The 22,459-nt window shown below is 46.9% G+C and overlaps 1 protein-coding gene across 1 annotated transcript in view; it reads left to right on the top strand.

The window, feature by feature from the left end:
- LOC138579505 (killer cell lectin-like receptor subfamily F member 1) overlaps positions 1-22,459 on the top strand; it is a 216,911-nt gene that overhangs the window by 140,212 nt on the left and 54,240 nt on the right. The window contains exon 6 of the mRNA XM_069649827.1: positions 16,700-16,812. Within this exon, the coding sequence (XP_069505928.1) occupies positions 16,700-16,812 (113 nt within the window). The remainder of the gene's footprint in view (positions 1-16,699; positions 16,813-22,459) is intronic.

Raw genomic sequence — 22,459 nt, 5'->3', positions numbered from 1 at the left:
CATAGTCAACTGTCTAGTAAAATGGAGAGGTGCGCGAAACCTGTGCGGTGCTCATATGTCTCTTGTGATGAACGACCTGATCGTTGTCAGAGCCTTGCGAGCTATAAGGGAAATGAAACACTTGTCCCAGGCGGCAGAAGAGGAGGCATGGGCTCTGTCAACTACGCTTACCTTGATCACGCCATAGCGAAGAAGGCCCCTCACTGCGGCCTACGCTGCCCTGGCAGTGCACACCAAACACTTCTTTGCCCGGCCCGCACTGCCAGCCTGCCCTGCACCTGACCTGTGCTGCTGCGCAATGTGTGTGCAGGGGCAGGCAGCGCATATGCGGTTTTGGTTCCTGTGTAAGGAGGCAGCCGAGGCCCTCATGCGCAGGCGCGCAGCCTAGCTTCCCAGCCCATCCCTGGAAAGAAAACAATGCACAGGCAGCGCCAGGTGCCAGCGTGGCGTCAGTGGTGGCAGCCGGCACTGCAGGCAGCCAATTCACACAAACCACCCAGGCGGATTCAGGCGCCAAAGAGGCCCTGCAGGCCTACCGGGGGATGTCCCGGGGGGGCAGTCCAGCCCTGGTTATTTATAACGCGCTTAATACCCAGAGGTTTCTAAGCGCGGACCCGGGAATCGAACATGTGTTGCTCTGCATCGTCTTGCTTCCAAGGTGAGCACGTTGCCGCTGAGCTATCCTCCCGAGGACCGGTAAGACAGTAAGACCCAGAAAGCAGGCACGTGCAACATACCAGTATGCAGGTTAGACTGGCTCCAGGCCATGTTCCCCATGAACTGTCTAACTACCCGCCCCCAGGCCCCTCTTCCCTCAGTTCTCTTATTCTCCCCCTCTTTTGTGTAGCTCTCGTTGCTTGCTAGGCAGGTGCGATGCATACAGACCCCATATGTACTCAAACAGAAGCACTGGCCAGGGCAGGGGGTCCAAAGATGCTCCATTTATACCTTATCCTGTCATCCACGTTCTTCTTGCACAAATCATGGGCTTTGGCATTAAAACTTGTAATATTGGCCCAGTGCTGCTATTCTGTGCACGCAGCAGGACTTGCGATGAGCAGGTGCACGAGCACTGCCCCTAATTCCGATGTGAATTACACGCGGCACAGTGCCTGGCAGGCATCACTCACCTGTGGGGAGCTCATTAACAATTGCATTGCTGGCAGCTCTTGTTTTTTCTAGACGAGAAGAGCGATGTTCTGGCAAAAGAATAATGGTGGGATAGCAGCTTCCGTGGCCATTCCCAGAAGAAAGTAAATTCTCAGGATCCCCCCCCCCACACACACACACCCACACTGTGCCAGCGCTCCGCCAGGCGGGTCCTGACCTCCGCCACGTCTTCACGCATGTCAAGTGAATGTACTGGATTTCAGAAGGCAGGCCAGAATAATGCGACTCACAGCGCTATGTCTTTAGTCAGTCATTCATTCTCCAGTCTGGTGCAAGGACAGCCTAGTATGTGCTCCAGCGGCAGAGTGCGGGCGCTTAGTGAGGAGGGTGACGTCCCCCAGGGAGAAGGTCCCTGCTGCCTGCTACATGTCAGACTGGAAGTCAAGTGCAGCTTATTACTGAGCTGCAATTGTAAACATGCATCCCATAATTATCCAGGCTTTGGGAGTCTGCAGAGTCGGTTTTGTCTACTGCCCAATAACAGGGCTCTGGGGAATTATTTGAAGGCTGGCCAGGCAGCGAAGCAAGTTTACTTTACTGACAATCTCACACTGCACGTTGATCAGGGCACAAGTCAAGGGTACACGTGGGGGGACGGAGTCCACCCACTTTTTTCAGAGTGCACTATATAACTTGATGAAAAATAACAAATAACTAAAGGTAAAATGTCTCATTTCGGTACTGCAAGTCCCAGAAAAACATTCGTATTGCTTCACACACATCTTTTAACGTTTTCACAAAACACTATTAGAAGAAAAAATCCTCTCTGGGCTTTGTGTGTGTGTTGTTTTTATGAAAGGCAAATGCCATTCGTCCTGTGCAATTTGGCTGGTTATGCATATTTAACATTGATATGCTAATTTATGGCAACGTCACATTCCCTTCCATTTGTTGATGAGTCCCCCCACTTTAATTTTTAGGACTTGACCCCTGACGTTGATGATATGTATCCCGAGTTGAGATACATATCATCAATGTGCAGTGTGTGTGTCTCCCTTCTTACCTGAGGCTGACAATCCATCGATCTTGTGGCTTGCCGTTGATGGGCCTCATGCAGCCCGGACCAGCTGCCTGCCTGCAGTGCCTGCTAATGTGTGGACTATGTGCCGCAGGCTGGGCTGCAGGCAGGGCACGTGCGGTTTCAATCTGGTGCCCCTAGCCGAGGAGGCCCTGCGCAGGGGTGGGCCCGGCTCAGCCCAGCTGCTGGGAAGAAAAAAAATAAAATGACGGTGCCTCTGCAGGGCACGTGCCGTGCGGTTCCAATCTGGTGCCCAGCCAGCCCAGGGGGCCCTGCGCAGGCGCGGGCCCAGCCCAGATGCTGTGAAAGAAAAAAATGACGGTGCCTCTGCATTGGTCAGTGGTGGCAGCCAATTCAAGGCAAACCACCCAGGCGGAGCCGAGAGGACGCGATGTGTAACACATGTATCCTTCCGCTCAAAAAGAGGCCCTACAGGCCAGAGGCCTACCGGGGGATGTGCCGGTGTCCCGGTGGGGCAGTCCAGCCCTGATCACTGCCTTCATCACCGCCTCTCCTGCTTTTCGCTCAATTGGCTGCTCGTAGAAGTGGGAAGGGGTTTGTGGGCGAAAACACAGGTTCCTTCAGACCTCAACCTGCAGGTTTTACAATTTAGTCTACCCACTATCTATGGGGAGCTTCTCGGTCTACTTAGCCATATGGCATAGGACTTGTGATATTGCCGAGGACCTAGAGTTACTTTATGTCGACGGTCAATGGGTGTCTTATCTAACTGATAATCGAGAGACCATCCTCTCTATGTTACAAATTGTGCACTAGAACCCCAACCATCCCAAAAATCTGGGGGGTTGCCCAATAGCACTTTAAGATGAGTAGCAGCACCCGTGAGATGGATGGGGATGCAGATTAATACTCTAGCATCAAATCTATAATGACAACTCAATGGTTTGGCAAAGGGAGTCCGTTTAATGACGAGTACAAAAAACAGGGAGTTCATGAATATCAGCAATCGCTCGATCTTCCTTCTCGCTTCAACAACTCCAACAAACTTCATAAAAAACACATCATTTATGCTAAAAACTTGTCATCACTGATGTGTAACGCTTAAAATGTTGCATGCAATTCTATTGGTTATAGGAAGGTAACTTTGATATAGGTACTGTATCTGTATATGGTAACGGAGTGAGGGGATTGGATAAACAGTGTCAGGTGGGGCATCTAAGCCCTTCCTTCAAAATGGCTCTTGTAGACATCACTAAAAGTACGACGTCTCATTGTTCTACTACTATAGGACCCTAGATTACTTGGTCCACTATGATTGGGTTGGCAACAACCCCACTCATACTTTTCCACTACCTTAGCAGCGTGCAGAATAGCCAGCCAGGTGCAGGGAGTTTGTCTGCACCCCAGCTTTCCTCCAATTATTGCTACAATCAATCATCACCTCAGTGGTCATGTGTCAATTATTTCTTTGTAGTTGGCCTCAAGACTGCATCTCTGTCTGGAAAAGTTCAGATATCTGTGCATGGCACACGGCCACACATAGGTGTGAAAGTTTCATCCCTTCTCGCTTGGCTGGTCACGTGATTCAGACACTGTGAAATCATCTTATTCTTCTTGTAATTTTAGTATTTGATTGAATTTTGCCAGCCATCTGCCTTCTGCGGCTTATCTTGACCTTTCTGAACAGGATACTCTGCTCTTCTCTCAATTAATTGTATCCACTGTTGGTCTATTTCAGCCGATGCGACCTTGGCTTCTTGGCACGATTTGCATGAGTCTGAGTTTCTTTCTGTCCTTAGTTTTCAATTTGCTTGCTGAGGGGCTCTTCTCCTGAGACCTTTAGTAACCTTTGGTTGATTCTGCTCTTGTGCATAGTGGACGTATACTTATATAAAGTGCTCCTTTTGAGGCAGATATGTATGTTGGTGCTTGCCGCAATCTATCTTACTACTAAGCATAAGCAAGCCTCACAATTCTTTGCTTCTGGTGGTTCCATGCATATGTACACGTGTAAACTAACTGAATATCTTCATCGTGCTCATGGCATAAGATTCTGACATTTTGACATCGTTTGTTTCACTTTTAGGTTCATGATGTCCCTTATCCATAGTGTTTCATCTCTTTTCATCATTCGCAGGTCATCATATCTTCTATGTGTGAGTCAGTCTGGGTTCTTGTGACGTCACCATTTGTCCTCCTTCAGTATCTTTTTAGCTTCTTCAAGGACTGTGCTCTGACACGCTTCATTTTGTTTCATTTGTCGATATGGCTTCCTCAATGGGTACCTTACTGTCCAGGTTTTATTAAGCGTCGGGACTTCAACAGGTGCTGTTCTTTTGATAGGTACTGGACGGAGCCCCACGGCGGATCACTGCTGGTTTATTTGCTCGTCATACATCACATATTTCTACTTGAATGTTCCTGGTACTTCAAAATGGATGGTTGGAGTGTGGGTTGTGCTTGGGACCTCCTCTACAATCGGAAGCACCAGCAGGGTTACCGCTGGACTTGGAATTAGAGGAGCACAGGGCTCTAGCAGGGAGTACTTAGGGAGGGAAAGTTGGAGATAGTGTCGTCCCCAGACCTAGAAGGCTTTGTGTATGATCCAGAGGGTCTTGAATTTGATCCTTGCATCCATTGAGGGAGCCATAGGAGCGTTTTTAGGGCTGGAGAGTTACAGTCCCTGGGCGTGAGGCCAAGGATAGGTCTTGTAGCTTTATTCTGGATTAGCTGTAGGGGGCGAAGAGAGGAGAGAGGGTGATTGAGAAAGAGGCTGTTGCAGTGGTCCAGCCTAGAGAGGACCAGAGCTCTGGAGACATTGAGCTTCTGGGGGAAGTTGAGAAAAGGAAGAATGCCTCTGAAGAGGTCAAGCTGGAAGTGGGACTTTATGGTAAAGTCCATGATGTGAGGGGTGAAGGAGAGAGTGGAGTCAAAGATGACCCCAAGATTTTTGGCCTCAGAGAGAGTTGGAATTAGTTGAGCGAAGGCCTCTATCAGAGCTCTATGCCAAGCAATGCAGTCTCCTAAAGTGATTGTTGTAAATCCTCTCCTACTGCTTTGTGCTGGCTATAGTTCCTTACAAACAATCAGGACTGGAATGTTTATTCATAGAGAATGTGGCTGTGAAGCATCAATTTCAGGGACCTCAATGTTTGGCCCCCCTGTTTAGAAGCACCACCCAGTTAAGGGCATGAATGTTGCTCATTTTCTTTTGGCTAATGCACCCATGATACCTGGGATCCTTAACTGATGCCCAGGAGGACTGATATTATGGCTGATTCTACCTTTATTGAGTCTGATTGGTGGATTAGAGATTTTCAGGCACTTTTCTCTTTCAATAATACAATGTGCTTTGGACCGATTCATACTGGCAATCCCCCCGTGGAGCTATGCTGCACAATACGATGATCCGCTTATCACTGCTCTGCAGCACAGCACCACATTGGTGAAAATAGAGGACTGTCCAATCGTGTATAGCGATGTCACTGGGCTGACATTCCTTACAAAGATGAAAATGGAATAGAAATCTGGGAGTTTGGGAGTCATTCTAATTCTTTTTCTGCAGACTCTGCTGAGTTGTGGAAGACTTTGCAGGACAATAATGTAGAGAAAACCTTGTACTACCTATATGTATCCAGAGCTGTTAGGTTCTAACCTCTAAGTGATCCACATGAAGAAGGTTTGGTCTTACGAAAGACTGGTTTTCTGTGACCAAAGCTGGAAGCTCTTTAAGGAAAATAGCCCCTACATCCGTAGCTAGTACATGTGACAGTGAATAGGGTTACCAGAGGACACAGAATGGGTCAGTCAACAAAACACAAAGCTTGTCTTTCCTGTTAGAATGTTGCTCACGTGATTATCTTTCAGGAAACCTGCCACCACCACCTCTAGTGCATTGTTTGAAGACAGGGTCAGTGCCATACTCATGTTCTTGTGTTGGGCCACTAGGGTGCGTAGTCGTAACCCCTTCTGTAGGTTGTTGGACCTATCCCTGGCAGATGCTCCTTCACCAACATAGAAGCATCTCCAAGAACTTAGGCCTCAATCAACCCCTTCTCCTCTTGCTCTTCACTGACTCCTCGCTCCCTGCTGTCTCTTATCATTTATGCCTTAGTTTTCAGCCATGCTAAAAACTCTTCTTCCCACACTTCTTTCTCTCTCTGTGTGAATCTTTCACTTTTATTCTTCCCTCTTGGTCTTGATCTAGTTCCCTACTTCTCCATATTCCTCTTTTTCACCTTCCCTTCTTCCTCCTTTACTGACTACTTCCTGTCAGGTCCTCAACCCCCTTTTTCTATTCTCTTGCCTGATCCTGAACATTCCACCTTCTGATAACTCCATGTCTCCTTGTCTATGTTGACTCCCTCCCCTCCGCTTGATCACTCCTCCACCTTGGGTGTCCACTTGCTGTGCATCTCCTCCTCCCTGGTACTTTTTCTGCCCATTTCTTCCTTGCAGCTCTGCCACATACTTCAGTTCCTCCTCTCTACTCCACACTCCATCTCAGTCTAACTTTCTCCTCTGAGACAAACTGCAGATCACTTAACTGAGCAAGTGACGGCAGCTGGTTCAATCATGTGACCAAGAGTTCTGTTTGGCTCACACACCTAGAAACTATAAATCTCTTATGTGTGAGATTATTTTATGTGGGGCAATCTATGATGGCACTCACTTAAATTGTCATATTGGATTAATTTGGTCTGCTGTAGCATTTGCCAGCACTCAGCATAATCAAGCATTCTGTTTTCTCCTAGTTCAGTAAACATCAACATTCTTGCTATGCGTGGATCTCCCCAAGGTCTGTCAGACAGGTCTCACAATCGTGCTTGTGAGAAGTATTTGATAACCTGCATTGGTTCTCAAACTAATCCTTTGCACTCCCAACATGAGTTCTGCAGTCACCTATGTTTGCAGGTCCATGGTCAGATAAGCTGGAATAGCAAAAAGGGGCAATTCTTCCTAGTGAATATAACAATACCTGAGTTTAGTGTGGAACAGTGGCTACTATTGTTTGTAGTAAACCTGTTATATAATTACAGTCATCCATAACTGACTGGTAAAATGCGGAGAAGGTAGCCCTCCTGCCTGACCTATCAGTCCCCTTTGATCTCATAGACCATCAAATCGTATGCTAACACCCCAGCTCCGCAGCTCACTACTCCACCAAAGCCATTGCTTGGATCTCCTCTTTTCTATCCAAACGGTCCATGAGAGTTTTCTCCCCTACTGCATCTGCCCCTCCTACTCCTGTTACCTGCGGGATTCCCCAAGGCTCCTGCATATCACCTACCTTGTACAACATCTTCACGAAGCCCCTTTTTGCTATCCTAGATGCACAAAGCATTTCATACACCAACTATGCCAATGATACACAACTACTCCTACCTATAACCGGCGGCTATGACACCGACTCAAACACACTGCATGCAATCTACCAAACCATCCAGGCTTGGATGGCTTCCCACAGGCTTTGCCTTAATGATGACAAGACCGCAATTCTCCTGGTCGGCATGCAAATCCTGCTAAGCAAATTGGATGATGCCTACAAATCCTTTGCAATCAACAGAATCACTATCACAGTCTCGGTGAGGTCAAGACCCTGGGTGTTTATATAGATTCTATGCTTTCACTCACCAGGCAGATCAACACCTTCACATCCTCTGCAGCCTACACCAATAAACTAATTAATGCTTGCAAGCCTTTTCTTTCCACTGACAGCCGCCTTTCCATTGCCAGGGCCCACATCGGCTCTAGGCTAGACTATTGCAATGCATTATTCACAGGAACTTCAGTTTATAACCTTAGCAAGCTTCAGGTGATTCAGAACAATGCTCTTAGGGCGGCCCTTAACATCCCTAAATGTGAGCACGTCTCAGTAGAAAGAAGGCGCACGCATTGGCTACCAATTCACTAGCGCATTCTCATCAAATCATTAGCTATCACGCACAAATGCCTCGCAAACTCTGCACCAGAATACCTCTTGCAGAAGTTTAGAAAAGCACAGACTGCAAGACCCACGAGTACCTCGCACATGTACCGTCAACCCAAGATTCAGGACACAGAGATCAGGGGTTTAAGTTGCCTGGTCATTGCATCAAAAAACTGGAATGCTCTGCCACTACCTTTGAGAACTGAACAATCGCATTTGACCTTCCGCAAGCACCTCAAGACTCTGCTTTTTTCACATGAGGTGACCAGGGGACCATCGTTTCCCAAGACCGCAACACTGTGACCCCTGTGCTCCTTAACCATTAAGCCATAAAACAGCCAGGGGGCCTCTACTCTCAATAGTTTCCCATCATTATGATACATTTCTCACTCAAGTCATTTCTGATAAATGCTGTACCTGCTTTAACTACTGTTGTACCCTATGCTTCCATGAATGCCTGTAACCAGCACCTCGATGCCTCCAGGTTTAGTGCGCTTTACAAATGAAATAATAAATAAATAAACATGTTTCAGGGATGATTAAGTGGCTCACCCTTCTGGGCCTCTGTCCTGTGGTTAATCTCAAAATATCTGCCGTTCAAGCCGTGTCCTGCAATGACTCATGGAACTGGTGCCCTGACTGATATTTTCTGAAGTGATCACTTCTCGATTCCAGCCAGGGCCGTCCCGTGTGGCTGGCGGCCTTTGCATGGGCCGTACATACAAGGCTGGTTATGGAATAGGGAAGCGTTGGGATCCTCCCTATATCCCCTCTGCTCTCGCTGCTCATGGTCACCCACCTCCCCTCCCACCAATCGTCAGAGTGGTCAAAACTGGAAACTCTGAACCAAAATGAATGTTGTGAAAACTAAATTCTTGAAACATGTAGTGAATCTGTTCTCAAACTGAACATAGAAAGGAGGAAAAAACATGTCGATAGGACCTGTGAAAGAGAAAGAGACAGGGAAAAGGATCGTTTCTGTTTTAGAAGAGATTAAACCCGTTCATGTTTCGGCATTTAGGAATGAATGGGCTGAAAATAAGCAGTGATGTAAAAAGTCCATAAAGGAAATAAAGGAGGAGATCTGTGGCTCATCCGCATAGAAATGTACATGAAATACAATAGAGGACAGAACCAAAGTCAAAGGAATGTTCTCCAACATGAAGAGGACAGGAGCAAACCCCAAACCCTCTGGTACCACATAAGAGGAAGAGTCTCAATATGAAGAAGAACGCTTCTGGGACACAGAAAAGGAGCGGTCCTTCAAGTCAAGGGGGAACCAGGCCAACATACCAGAGATTCACACACAGGGCATAGAACACAGAAGACTGGGGTGATCGACAGGATAAGAAGCAGCAGGTAGGGTCAAAAGAATTGCAAAGAAGAAACATCAGGTGACATGAGTGGTAAATCAAATCCAAGAAAGTCAGAAGTGCAGTCTCCGAGAACATCACCAGTGAAAGCCAGGTCACAGGGAAGACAAGTGATTATATAAAACACAGGAAGAGAGACATTTGGCATTCAGTAGAAATACTGACAACTGTGAGTGTCAGAAAAGCACTGTGTTGGCAGTGAGTAAGGGGGTAGCACTGCACAGTGAAGGCGGCAGAAGCCATGTGCAGACATTGTGTGGGGAGATCCTGGTGCAGAAAATGAGAGGTGTAGAAGCACTGTGCAAAGTCACAAACTCCCCTCGCTGACTGTCGTGGTAGAGGGTAGGGTAGCCACTGGGGCTGGGTGCCTCAACCCGCTATAGGATATTTGGTCTACGGGAGATCAATTGGCGTACCCCACCTTGCCATAACCTTTGAGCAGGGGACTGTCCCATTGGATAGAAACAGGGCACTGCCACTTGAAAGCAGACACCAAACGAGAGTGGAACATATAAGACATAAGCACCTTTGTTGTTCAACTGTCCCCAAAAGTCATCAAAAAGGGAAAGTGCGGGACCCCCGTCTCCCACACGGTTTTGCTGTATACCCTTCATAATCCCTGGCAAAGTAACTCTAGGGCAACTGGGGAAGGAGGGTTTGCCAAGTCCTGCCCACTAAGATAAAACTGTATTGGAAGCTTTAGGTCTGGGAAACACAAGTCTCACTGCAAAAACACTGCTCTCTGCATTCAAAGAGCATGTGCCAGCAACTGCACACCAAGAATCCTACATGTATCTGATTTGCAGATGCACCTGAACATCCGTCTCACACGCCAAGGGAAGAGGGCCAGAGCCCTCTCCCCCTCCTAGAAGCTACAATCGAGCTTCTCCTCGCCGCAACAAACACGCAGAGGCCTGCCTGACCCTGTCTCGGTACCCTGCCTGACCGTTGCATGCCGAGCGCATTGCAGCGCCGAAACGAGCTGAGAGCGCCTTTTTTGAAAATCTGCATCCACCGGCAGGCGGATACGCCGGCCACAAACGAAGGCCATACTAAGGCCCTGTTTGATCCTGTGACCCCCATTCCGTCTCACACGCCAAGGGAAGAGGGCCGGAGCCCTCTCTCCCTCCTAGAAGCTACAATCAAGCTTCTCCTCGCCGCAGCAAACACGCAGAGGCCTGCCTGACCCTGTCTCGGTACCCTGCCTGACCCTCGCATGCCGGGCGCATCGCAGCGCGGAAACGAGGCTGAGAGTGCCTTTTTTTTAAATCTGCATCCGCCGGCAGGCGGATACGATGGCCACAAACAAAGGCCATACTAAGGCCCTGTTTGCGCCTGTTAGCGCATTGGTAGCGCTCAGGCGAAGTACCCCATCTACCTCTCACCATATCTGCCTCTTGTAACATCCTTATACCCTGCCTTAACAAAAATGTTGCACTGGACAACAACGGATGCAGGCACCTCCACATACGACATCATCATCTACTGAGCAACACGGACATACAATTCTGATCAGAACGATCCGAATGCAAATGTAAGTCGTCTATGCCTATCCTCCAAACAGACCACAAGACCCACTCACCATGAGAAACAATTGTACACAGTATGTGATAATCTCACTCATCCTGTTTCGATGTGGACTTATTTCCATTCCTGCTAGTCTGTGCCTAACTGCATTGTGACCATTCCTGCTAGTCTGTGCCTAACTGCATCTTACCCATTCCTGATAGTCAGTGTCTAACTGCATTGTGCCCACATCATGCTAGCCTGTATCTAACTGGATTGTGGCCACATCATGCTAGCCTGTATCCAACTGCATTGTGCCCATTCCTGCTAGTCAGTGCCTAACTGCATTGTGCCCATTCCTGCTAGTCAGTGCCTAACTGCATTGTGCCCACATCATGCTAGCCTGTATCTATATGCATTGTGCCCATTCCTACTAGTCAGTGCCTAACTGCATTGTGCTCACATCATGCTAGCCTGTATCTGAATGCATTGTGCCCATTCCTGCTAGTCAGTGCCTAACTGCATTGTGCCCATTCTTGCTAGTCTGTGCCTAACTGCACCTTACCCATTCCTGATAGTCAGTGTCTAACTGCATTGTGCCCTCATCATGATAGCCTGCACCTAGCTGCATTCTGCCCATTCATGCGAGTCAGTACCTAGTTGCATGTAGCCCACTCTACTGTACACAATCCCTGCCTGTGAGTAACTTCGCTACTAATTAAATCAATATATTTAAAAGCACGGCAACCTCACCCACAGCATGTACGCCCTGCCCCTCTACGCATTCTTGCTTAGCTCAATACTCCATGATACTAATACACCCAACCTCCATAGCCTAGACAATAACTACCACAACCAAAACACCCTCAATTGTGCACCCACAATGGACACAAACATGCAGGCATCCAACCTGCACCAAAGATTAGTCAGACTCAGATCCCGCACCCTCCCATCTCAGCACCATGCTGCTCCCACACGCACACTACACAGAAATTATCGACTTAGCTCACGCACCACCATAGTGAACACACACACCTACCACAACAATTCCTTCATTGACCACAACATTAAACACATACATCATAACACACCCAGCAACTATTCCTACATATCACGTACAGCATCACCTAAGTTAGACACGCCACCCATACCGATAACAAACTTGTGCCACTCGCCTTACAAATGCGCCTTAATCAATGTACGCTCTCTTCATGCCCACGCCTTAGAAGTTAATGATCTGATAACCACACAAGACTTAGACATTCTCGCAATCACTGAGACCTGGCTTAACGAAGCCTCAGGCCCAGCTATCATGTTAGCCCTTCCGCCAGGGTACGCCATCCTTAGACAAGATAGGATAGCCAAACTTGGGGGGTAGCCCTTATATACATGGAAACACTATCCATCAGAATCATACCACACCAGAGGAAGGAAATGTTGACACCCTATCAGTCAAACTAGCACTCTCGCCAAACAGTACTATAAATATTCATATCATATATCGACCACCTGGCCCAGCTGCCCATTTCATAGGCCACGTCAATCACCTCTTAGGTAACAATATCAAGAAATCCACCAAATCACTTCTCATAGGAGACCTCAACCTATGAGGTCGCGCCTTGAAACACTTGTGTATAGGCGCGTTACAAATGCCATATCATATCATATCATATTATAACCTAGGATTCAATGACCCCAAGGACAAAACTGCCATCTCCCTAGCAAAGGATCTTCAGGACCTAGGATCACACAAAAAATCACCTCCCCTACACACGCAAAAGGACGCATCCTGGATTGGATCATAGATCATAATTGTAACACGACCATTACTTCTAATATTAACCTCCCATGGACAGACCACAACTATCTCCAATTCGACATCCCAGTCCAAACTCACACGAAAGTACCTACCACTGCTCCGGCAACCTTAGCCAGAAGTGCAAAAAAACTCACTGCTGACAACCTCATCACACATCTCAATCTGCCATGCCTATCACCCCCATTCTCCTCAGACCGGAACATCCTTGCAGAAATATTCAAAGAGACTATTACTAGGGCTGTCAATACCATTGCCCCACTCGAAAACAAAAAAGAAAAGAAATCCTTCCATTCCAACTCTTGGTTCACAGAGGAACTCCAGACACTACGCAAAAACAAACGCCAGGCGCTCAAAGAATGGCAACGCAATCCTTGTGACACCGCAAAAGATCATTTCAAATCCATAGCTAAAAAATATAAAGACGCCATCTTCATTGCTAAATCCGAAGCCTACAACATCCGCATCTCCTCTGCTAACTCCCACTCCAAAGAACTCTTCAGTATCTTTAAAGAACTAACTGTACCACCCTCCTGCCTTGATGAAATCGTTAAAGACGAAGCATGATGCACATGCATACAATCGGCCATGTTGGCCAAAATAAACCTCCTGCAAAACAAAATATCCCACCACTATAAAACTCTACCCAAGCAAAGCCCGAATCCACAAACTAAACCTAATGTTAGAACTAGCAACATGCCCACATTGTCATTCACCGAAATCCCCGAAAGCGAGGTCATTGACATCCTTAGACACCTCAAACCTTCACAATGCAAGGGTGATGTGTGTCCCCCACATATCATTAAGGACTGCGCTGAACCCCTTCTCACAGCATTCATCAATGCTTCATTCAAAACAGTCATAGTCCCAGACAGCCTTAAAGAGGCCTGGGTGCGCCCCCTTCTAAAAAAAACATTGCTAGACCCGGCCAACCCCAATAACTACCGACCCATAACAACAGTCCCATTTCTCCTGAAATTACTAGACAAGTCCGCCCACAAACAGATTCAACTCTACCTTGAATCTAACGAAATACTAGGAAAGAGACAATCTGGGTTCCGCAAGGGACACGGAACAGAAACCGCCCTTCTAGACTTAAAAAACGAAATCACTAACATCCTCGACAAGGGTAAGCCTGCCCTCCTCCTCCTCCTCGACCTTCAGCAGCGTTTGATTTGGTAGACCATACCACACTCACCAGTCATCTCAAGCATTCAGCCCACTTCACTAAGGATGCAGCATCATGGGTAACCTCCTTCCTAGACGGCAGAGCTATGAAAGTATTCTCAAACATAGCCCATGCTGCACCTTCCATTATCCACTGCCGTGTCTACAAGGCTCATGTACTGCCCCCACGCTCTATATCCTCTTTACCAAGCCTCTCTTCGATAAACTGGACGATCTGGGGATCACATACACAAATTACACGGACGACAACCAGGTTCTCCTTCCCCTTACAGGGCATTATCATCAAGACACCACCACCCTACAGCAAATCTACTCCACCATACAAGCGTGGATGGCTACTAACGGACTCTGTCTGAACGGGGACAAGACCGAAATCCTCATTCTAGGCCAAAAATCCACACTCTCCAACCTCGACCCACTCTATCTCAACTTCAATATAGATAACTGCATCATCCCAGTATTATCCTCAGTCAAAATACTTGGGGTGCACATAGACGCGACCCTTTCCATGGACAAACAAGTTAGCGCCAAAGTATCGGCCTCCGCACTGAGCAACAAACTCATCAATGCAATCAAACCATTCCTGACCAAGGACAACTACCTCTCCATAGCTAGAGCAACCATAGGAGCCAAACTAGATTACTGTAATGTTCTCTTAGCCGGCACCTCCAAAAAAAACCTGTCCAGGCTCCAAACAACACAAAACAACACCCTTAGAGCAGCCCTCACCATACCTAAAAGAGACCATATCACGCAAGCCAGGAAGTCAGTTCACTGGCTCCCAGTCAAGGACCGCATCTCATTCAAAATCCTTACTACCACTCATAAATGTATCTACCTCACAGCACCCTCATACCTATCGAACACACTACACAGATCTCAATTCACTAGACCGACCAGACAACAATACACAAACCAACTCACCATACCTCTCATCAATAGGACTAAGGCAGGAGGCATAGGCTTCCCCTTCCTCGCACCTAAACTGTGGAACTCTCTCCCCGCTGACCTCAGAGCGGAAACATCTCTCACCTCCTTCCGCAAAAAATTAAAACTGCCCTCTTCAACTAACCATCGTTCCCAGCCACTTCCTGTCCAATGTAGGTATGCATGTAAGGATATTTGCGTCCAATGTAACACTTACGGACCTGAACTGTATGTAACTAAGTATAAGCAACAATGTAACTAGCGCCACAATGCCTTCGGTCTCCTGTGCGCTTAACAAATTCGAATAAATAAATAATAAATAAATAAATCACAGCATCTCAGTGCTGAACGGGATCCGCTGATGGAGATTGGATGGCTCCCAGTGTTGGCAGACAATAATAATAATTGCAAGATGGCCAGTGCCTTGTTCAAAGTTTATACAACCTCACCACACAGAAGGGGCACAGCCAGAGAGGCAGCAGGGAAGCAATGACCAATCACTGCTTAACCAATCCAATTTCATCCCTGAAAAAGATGAACACCTGAATGCAGTTGAGTGAGGGCTGTGCCAGGGGGTACGGCCAACCTTCAATATAATTCAAGAGGATAATTAACAATGGTAGAGCTGTTTGATAGCAGTTAAAGATCTTTGGAGAGAGGTGAAGACAGAAGGAGTTTATGGTGGAGTGGGAGATGATGCTTTAGAGAGGTGGCCAGAGGCAGAGAGAGCAGTAAAAAGGTTGATAAGAGTTAGTCGGTTTTGAGAAGGAATATCGCAAGGAGTGAGGTGGCTGCAGGAAGAACTAAAGAAAGAGGAGAAGGAGGAAGGAGCACACAGGAGGTTGGAGGCAACATCAAGGGCGAGGCTGAAAAGAGCATTCAGTAGGAGATTAGAGGTGACACCAAGGGAGCACCGAAGGAGTGTACTCAGAAGGAGGAGAGGTATGTTAAGGACAAGGTTGTAGAAAGAGTTTTGGAGGTGGGGCGGACTATCCATGATAAGGTAGGAGAAGACAAGAGGAAAGCCAGAATGAAGCAAACACACCAAAAGACAGAGGGATATAAGTGGATGAGGAGCAGGGAAAATTGGCATGGGGGAAGCGAAGAAAACCTATGCTTCATGCCGGACTGCAGCCTCGAGGCACAGGACCAGGTATTGAACCCATGTTGCTCAGAGCTTTCTTGGTCCCAAGACAAACGTGTTGCCCCTGTAAACCTGGGTTTCTGACTATAAACTATGACTGAGGAGGGAGAAGTGCTGTGTAGACAGTTAGTGGGGGAGAAGCACTGCACAGCGCATGTGGGGGCACTCTACAGACAGTAATAGAAGGAGAACAGCTTTCCCCACAGTGACTCAGGGGAGCCCCTGCACAGAACAGCTGATCCAACCCTGTGATCTATTGAGCAACAACATACAGAATAATGTGCCTTCAAAACAAGGAATAGTTTTTTCAGCAAGTCCTAGGGAACGATTTTATGTTTATGATGTAAAGTATTGGTCATGAAGTCATATTGAAGTATGAAGCAGTTCAGTTCTGTGAATTTATACTCAACAGAGAGGTGATGATAGCATTGCAGGCCTGTACCAAAGGCAGACACACAACCTTAAGTGGGTAATAGAGACATTCTTAAGAACAACAAAATCTAGGGTTTCCATTTATATACGGTAGATGTGAACTAGAGGTTTCATAAACATGTAATGGAGACCCGATGGTACAAACAGGAATCAGAGGGAGCACACTCAAGACACATATAGAAAAGCAGGGAGAGCAGACCATCTACGGCTTCTTTACTTTGTATTTCCTTCCTAGGATTTAATTGAGATGAACACCAAGCGCTCCCTGTACTCGTGGATCAGCCTAAGATATGATGAGAGGAGAGAGCAGTGGGGGTGGCTGGATGGATCCATCCTGACCAATGGAAAGTAAGTATTTAACACACACACGGCAACGCCCTTCAATACTTCCAAATGTGAGATAAAGCTGGTTACTTGATTTACCTTGACTGCACCATATGAAGACCTTTGAGGTTTGCAAACATATACGGGTGAGTGACAGAGGGTGGTGACAATAAAGAGTGGCATGTAAATGCAGATCCAGCCAGGAAAGCGAGCGACTTTAGCTGTGACGTATGCAATGTGCAGAAAGAGGGTAATTGTTACGGATTTCAATCAGGCGACGCACACCTTAGTCTCAGACCAGTATGAGGCGCACAATTGAAATGTTTATGTTATAGATTAGATTCAATATTGAGATGGTACACCACTCATATCTCACCCCCTTTTCAAAGACCCCGGGTCACAATGGACCATGAACCAGGCTGGTTGTTAAAATATAATATTTATTCATTTATTTAAAAATCAAAATAAATCATATAATTTTTAATATGGGGCAGCAATCACCAATGGGGTGATAAGAACAATAGGAATGGAAGCAATGCACTTAGATTTTAAATTGCAAACTTTTTAAATTTTTACTAATTTTTGCTGCAGAGATAAAAAAAAGTCTTTAAAGTTTCTTTGTAAAATAGTCTTTGTAACCATAAGGCAGTCCATTGTTATTAGATCCCCTTTTTTTCTTCCTCCAACTGCAAGCAACTGTCATTTCCTTTCAAGGCAAGGGGGTTTTCTCATCTTAATTGAAGGTTTAATTTGGTGGCTTAAAGAGGGGAACTAAGGACAAGGGAAGATATACTATGGTTTTCTATGGTTCCTATAGATACTCACAGTCCTCTTTTTAGTTTTTGGATTTTGGACAGTCAGCGCTCTGGTCACCTCACGGATCGGGACTAACAAAGGACAGCCGGACAGAATCAGCAGGACGGGATCAGTTGGGCATGGACTGGCTATCAGGTAGCACTTCGGGACTGGCGTTTATTTTTACTGGATAAGATAGGGCATCAGGGTAGCAGGATGGCAGCAGCAGGCAGTGAGTGGCAGCAAGCCAATCTGGATCAGGATGCCAAAGGTACCACAGTTTTCTCCTGGTTTATGGGAGATTAGTGTTTTTTTTATACTAGAGGCTTTGCTGGAGCAGGATCAGCAATGCTTGGCCTTGCAGTTGGGATCTGGAGTCTGGATAGATGAAACAGGAACAGGACGCCAGTGCAGGAAAATCAGGAATAGTGTGTGTAGGTGTGTGTGTAAGGGACCCTTATTTATAGTGCAAAATTACATCTTCAAGGTGTAGGCTGGCTAGGGTTAACTATGCATGCCCTTAAACTACTTGGACTGGACTGCTGCAGTCTCCACCAATGTGATGCGTAGGGCCAAGATGACGGACTGGACTGGCCCACGAAGCTTTGTTTGCTTGGCCCGTAGGAATATTCTTCTGCAAATGGAGAAAGGGAATTAACCACCCGTGGAGTTGAGCGTTAATCCCCCCACTCCGCTGTTCTCCCACTGATCACCTTGGATGTCCCCTCTTATAGTCTCACCTGATGATTTGAAAAGATGAGCTCTCCATTCTGCATTGAGCGCAGGGGCACAGAGATAACCAGTTGCTTCACTGGCTCGAAGGAATTGGTGAGTTCCAGGACAATATTGTCTCTGATATTCCCGGCAAGACGCCGTAAGTATGTAGTTCATAAAAGTTCAAATGCCTGACTTTCACTCTTGTCCGATTCCTTGCAGGTTGCAGCTTGACCCTACTGAAGAGTTCCTCGTGGCAACCGGTAATGTTCTGTTAAGGATTTGTATTATCCAACACAGTTCGGTAAAATAATGTCCATATGTAACCTGTTGTTTTCTCCCTTATTCATGAACTGAGAGAAAGTATGAAGTCTCGGGGAATAATCCCTCCGACGGTAAAATCAGGTAAGTCTTCTGTGGTGAGGAGGGTTCCCCTTGTTACTCCATTGTTTCACCTTGCTGTCCTTTTGTTTCCCCTTAGGGGCCGGGGTTCGGCTAGGATGTAGTGGAAGCTGCGCCGACCCGTGAAGAAGAATAGTACCCCGGTGGTAAAATCATGCAAGTCTATGGGGGTATTCTTCTGTGCATTCCCTTGGCTCACCTTGCTGTTCTTGTCTTCTCCTTAGGTGCTGGAGTGCGGCGGGAACATGCAGGAGGATGCAGTGAAATGTGAAGATGCTGCGAAGGCCGGTGAGTTCAGCGCGGCGCTGCAGCAGGCGAGGCGATGCGCATAAAATAACTTCTTTCTTCCAGCTCAAAGGTGCGATGGATCAGGAACTCAGGTAAGGATCAAAGGTATTGCTCTTGTTCTAACCTTTTCTCCTTCTTTCCCCCTTTTTCTAGGAGCTCCAAACTCGAGGTGGGTGTGGCAGAAGACTGGATGCAGACTTGCAGGCACGTTGAGAGTTACGCTGCTGGATGCAGAATAACGCGTAAGTATTCCTCCCCAGCCCCACCCGAGTAAAAAATAGTCCCTAGGTAAAATAGTCCCTTCCAAGCCCCGTTTGGCTTGGAGCTCTTGCAGCATGGTCTGCATTAGGTAAGTTTACAGCATGGTCTGCATCAGGTAAGTTTTAATCTATGAGCCTGGCGCCTATTGCACCAGGACTGACTCTCCATATGAGCCTGGAGCCATAGGCGCCAGGACTGCACCCAAATAGCCCCTAGCGTGGGTTGTTGGGCTTGCTTGGGGTAACTTGATGCCTGCTTCCGGGGTTGCTGGACTTGGTCTGGGTCCCTGGGGGAAGGCATCATGAAAGCACTCCCACCCAAGGCCCCTCCCAAAGTCGTTCTTCCCTGTGGTTTCAGTTTGTCTGGGAAATTTCGGTGGAATTTTTTCACCAATCGGGGTGCATGAACATGGTCACTAGGTTCCCATGACCTTTCCTGTGGTCCGTAACCTTTCCAGTTGATTAAATAAAAAAGTTTTGACTTTATCAGCTTGGAGTCCAGGATGTTCTTAACTTCAAATTCAGGTTCTCCGTCTACAAGGATGGGGTCTGGTGGCTTGGTTAGTCTTGTCCCTGGTTGTACTGGCTTCAAAAGGGACACATGAAAGACGGGATGAATTTGCATATTAGCAGGTAAGTCCAACTTGACAGTCACCGGGTTGATAATGGCCTTTATAGAGTAAGGTCCCAAATATCTGGGGTTAAAGGTCCGTGTTCCCTTTAGAGGTATATGTTTTGTGGCTAACCATACTTGGTCCCCTATTTGGTATTGTGGAGAATCACTTCTTTGCCGATCAGCATCTTTCTTGTATTTTTCTTTCGCCTGTTTTAAATGTGTAGTTGCTTCCTTAAAGGCTTGTGTAATCGTAGCGTGCAGATGGTCACTGCGGGCATTTCTAAGTCTTGGGGGAGTCAAGGTCTGAGGTTCGAGGATGGTGCCCATATAAGGTATAAAAGGGGCTTTGTCCAGTTCCAGAGTGTACTGAGTTATTGTATGCATATTCGGCGATCCAAAGAATGTCTTTCCAGTTACTCTCCGTCTGATGTAACGTACAACCCAGGTATTGTTCGAGAGTCTGGTTGGTCCTCTCCGTTTGACCATCAGTCTGGGGGTGGTGACTAGTCGATAACCTCACATCGATTTGCGCCAATTTACAGCATTTTTTCCAAAAATGTGAAATGAATTGACTGCCCCGGTCAGAGACCAATACGGATGGAAATCCGTGTATGCAAACAATGTTTTCGAGGAACTCCTTGGCCAGGATTGAAGCAGAAGGTAATACCTTTAAAGGAATAAAGTGGGCCATCTTGGAAAAAAGATCCACAATAACTAGAATGGTGTTAAATCTATTGCATGGGGGTATTTCAGTAATAAAGTCTAACAATAAAGTGTGCCATGGTGTAGGCGAAATGTCTAAAGGTTGTAAGAGTCCAGCTGTTTTTTTCTTTTGACTCTTGTTTTGGGCGCAAATGCCACAAGACATCACAAATGATTTAATATCCTTTCGCCAGGTGGGCCACCAGAATTGTCTTTTAATTTTAGCTTCAGTTTTTGTAATACTTGGGTGCCCCTCCATTAGGGTATCATGATAACGGGAAATGACTAGCTCTTGTAGTTCCTTGTGTGGCAGAAATAGCCGTCCTTGGTACTAAGGCAGATCATTGATGACAGAGTAGTCCGGGCCTTTCTTTTCCCAGTCCTGCAAGGCTGTAGAATCAAAGATTTGCTGGATCTTTACCTGAATGTCCTCTAGAGTCTGTAGAGCAGTCATGCCAAAAATCCTTTGTTCGGGAATTATAGATACTGGTTCAGGGTTCACTTCTGCCTCTCACATCCCTATTCGGGATAAGGCATCTGCTTTACCATTCTTATAACCTGGTCGATAGGTTATCACGAAATCGAACTAAGCAAAGAGCAATGCCCATCGGAGTTGAAGTGACGATTGGGCCTTGGCTGTCTTTAAATACTGTAAGTTCCGGTGATGGGTGATCACAGTAATGGTATGCCTGGCACCGAGAAGATAGTGCCGCCAAGCCTTGAAGGCGGATTTAATCGCTAATAACTCCTTATCGGTAATCGCATAGTTTAACTCAGGTGCCGAGAACTTTCTGGACCAAAATGCTTCTGGGTGAAGCTGGCCAGTTTCAGGGTCCCTTTGAGACAGGACAGGTCCCATGGCTAGACTGGATGCATCAGTTTCCACTATGTATGGACGTTCAGGGGCGCGGGTGCTTTAATACAGGTGCAGACGTGAATTTCGCTTTCAGCTCTTGGAAGGCATTTTCAGCTTCTTCAGTCCACATAAAGCGTTTATTTTTTCGCAAGAGTGCTGTGATAGGATGTACTACATGTGAAAAATCCGGGATGAATCTGCGGTAGAAATTGGCAAAGCCGAGCATACTTTGTACTCCTTTAACTGAACTTGGTGATGGCCACTTAAGGATTGCATCCACCTTTCGTGAGTACATTCGGACTCCCTTTGGGGTCAGGATAAACCCAAGGAATTCAACTTTTGTGGCATGAAAAACGCATTTTTCCAGTTTTGCATATAGTTTGTGCTGGCGCAATTTCTCAAGGACTGCTCGGACATGCTTCACATGGTCAGATTCTGAAGAGGAGTATACTAGAATATCATCGATATATACGACAACACAAACGTCATTGAGTTCACGAAGGACATCGTTCATGAAGTATTGGAAAGCTGCAGGTGCATTGCATAACACGAAAGGCATCACCTGGTATTTGAATAACCCATACTTAGTGCAAAAAGCAGTCTTCCATTCATCGCCCTCTTTTACACGTACCAGATGGTATGCCCCCCGGAGCGTTCTGTTACGCTCACCTGGCTCCCACAGAGGCGTCGATCTGGACTGGACTGCTGCAGTCTCCACCAATGTGACATGTAGGGCTAAGATGACGGACTGGACTGGCCCACCGAGCTTCGTTTGCTTGGCCCGTAGGAATATTCTTCTGGAAATGGAGAAAGGGAATTAACCACCCGTGGAGTTGAGCGTAAATCCCTCCACCCCGCTGTTCTCCCACTGATCACCTTGGATGTCCCCTCTTATAGTCTAACTTGATGATTTGAAAAGATGAGCTCTCCATCCTTCATTGAGCGCAGGGGCGCGTAGATAACCAGTTGCTTCACTGTCTCAAAGGAATTGGTGAGTTCCAGGACAATATTGACTCCGATATTCCCGGCAAGACGCCG

This window comes from Ambystoma mexicanum, chromosome 3p (assembly GCF_040938575.1).
Source record: "Ambystoma mexicanum isolate Mex_15411 chromosome 3p, UKY_AmexF1_1, whole genome shotgun sequence".
Classification (NCBI taxonomy): Eukaryota; Metazoa; Chordata; class Amphibia; order Caudata; family Ambystomatidae; genus Ambystoma; species Ambystoma mexicanum.
The sequence above is the reverse complement of the archived record's forward strand: the minus strand, read 5'-3'. Positions and strand labels throughout refer to the sequence as shown.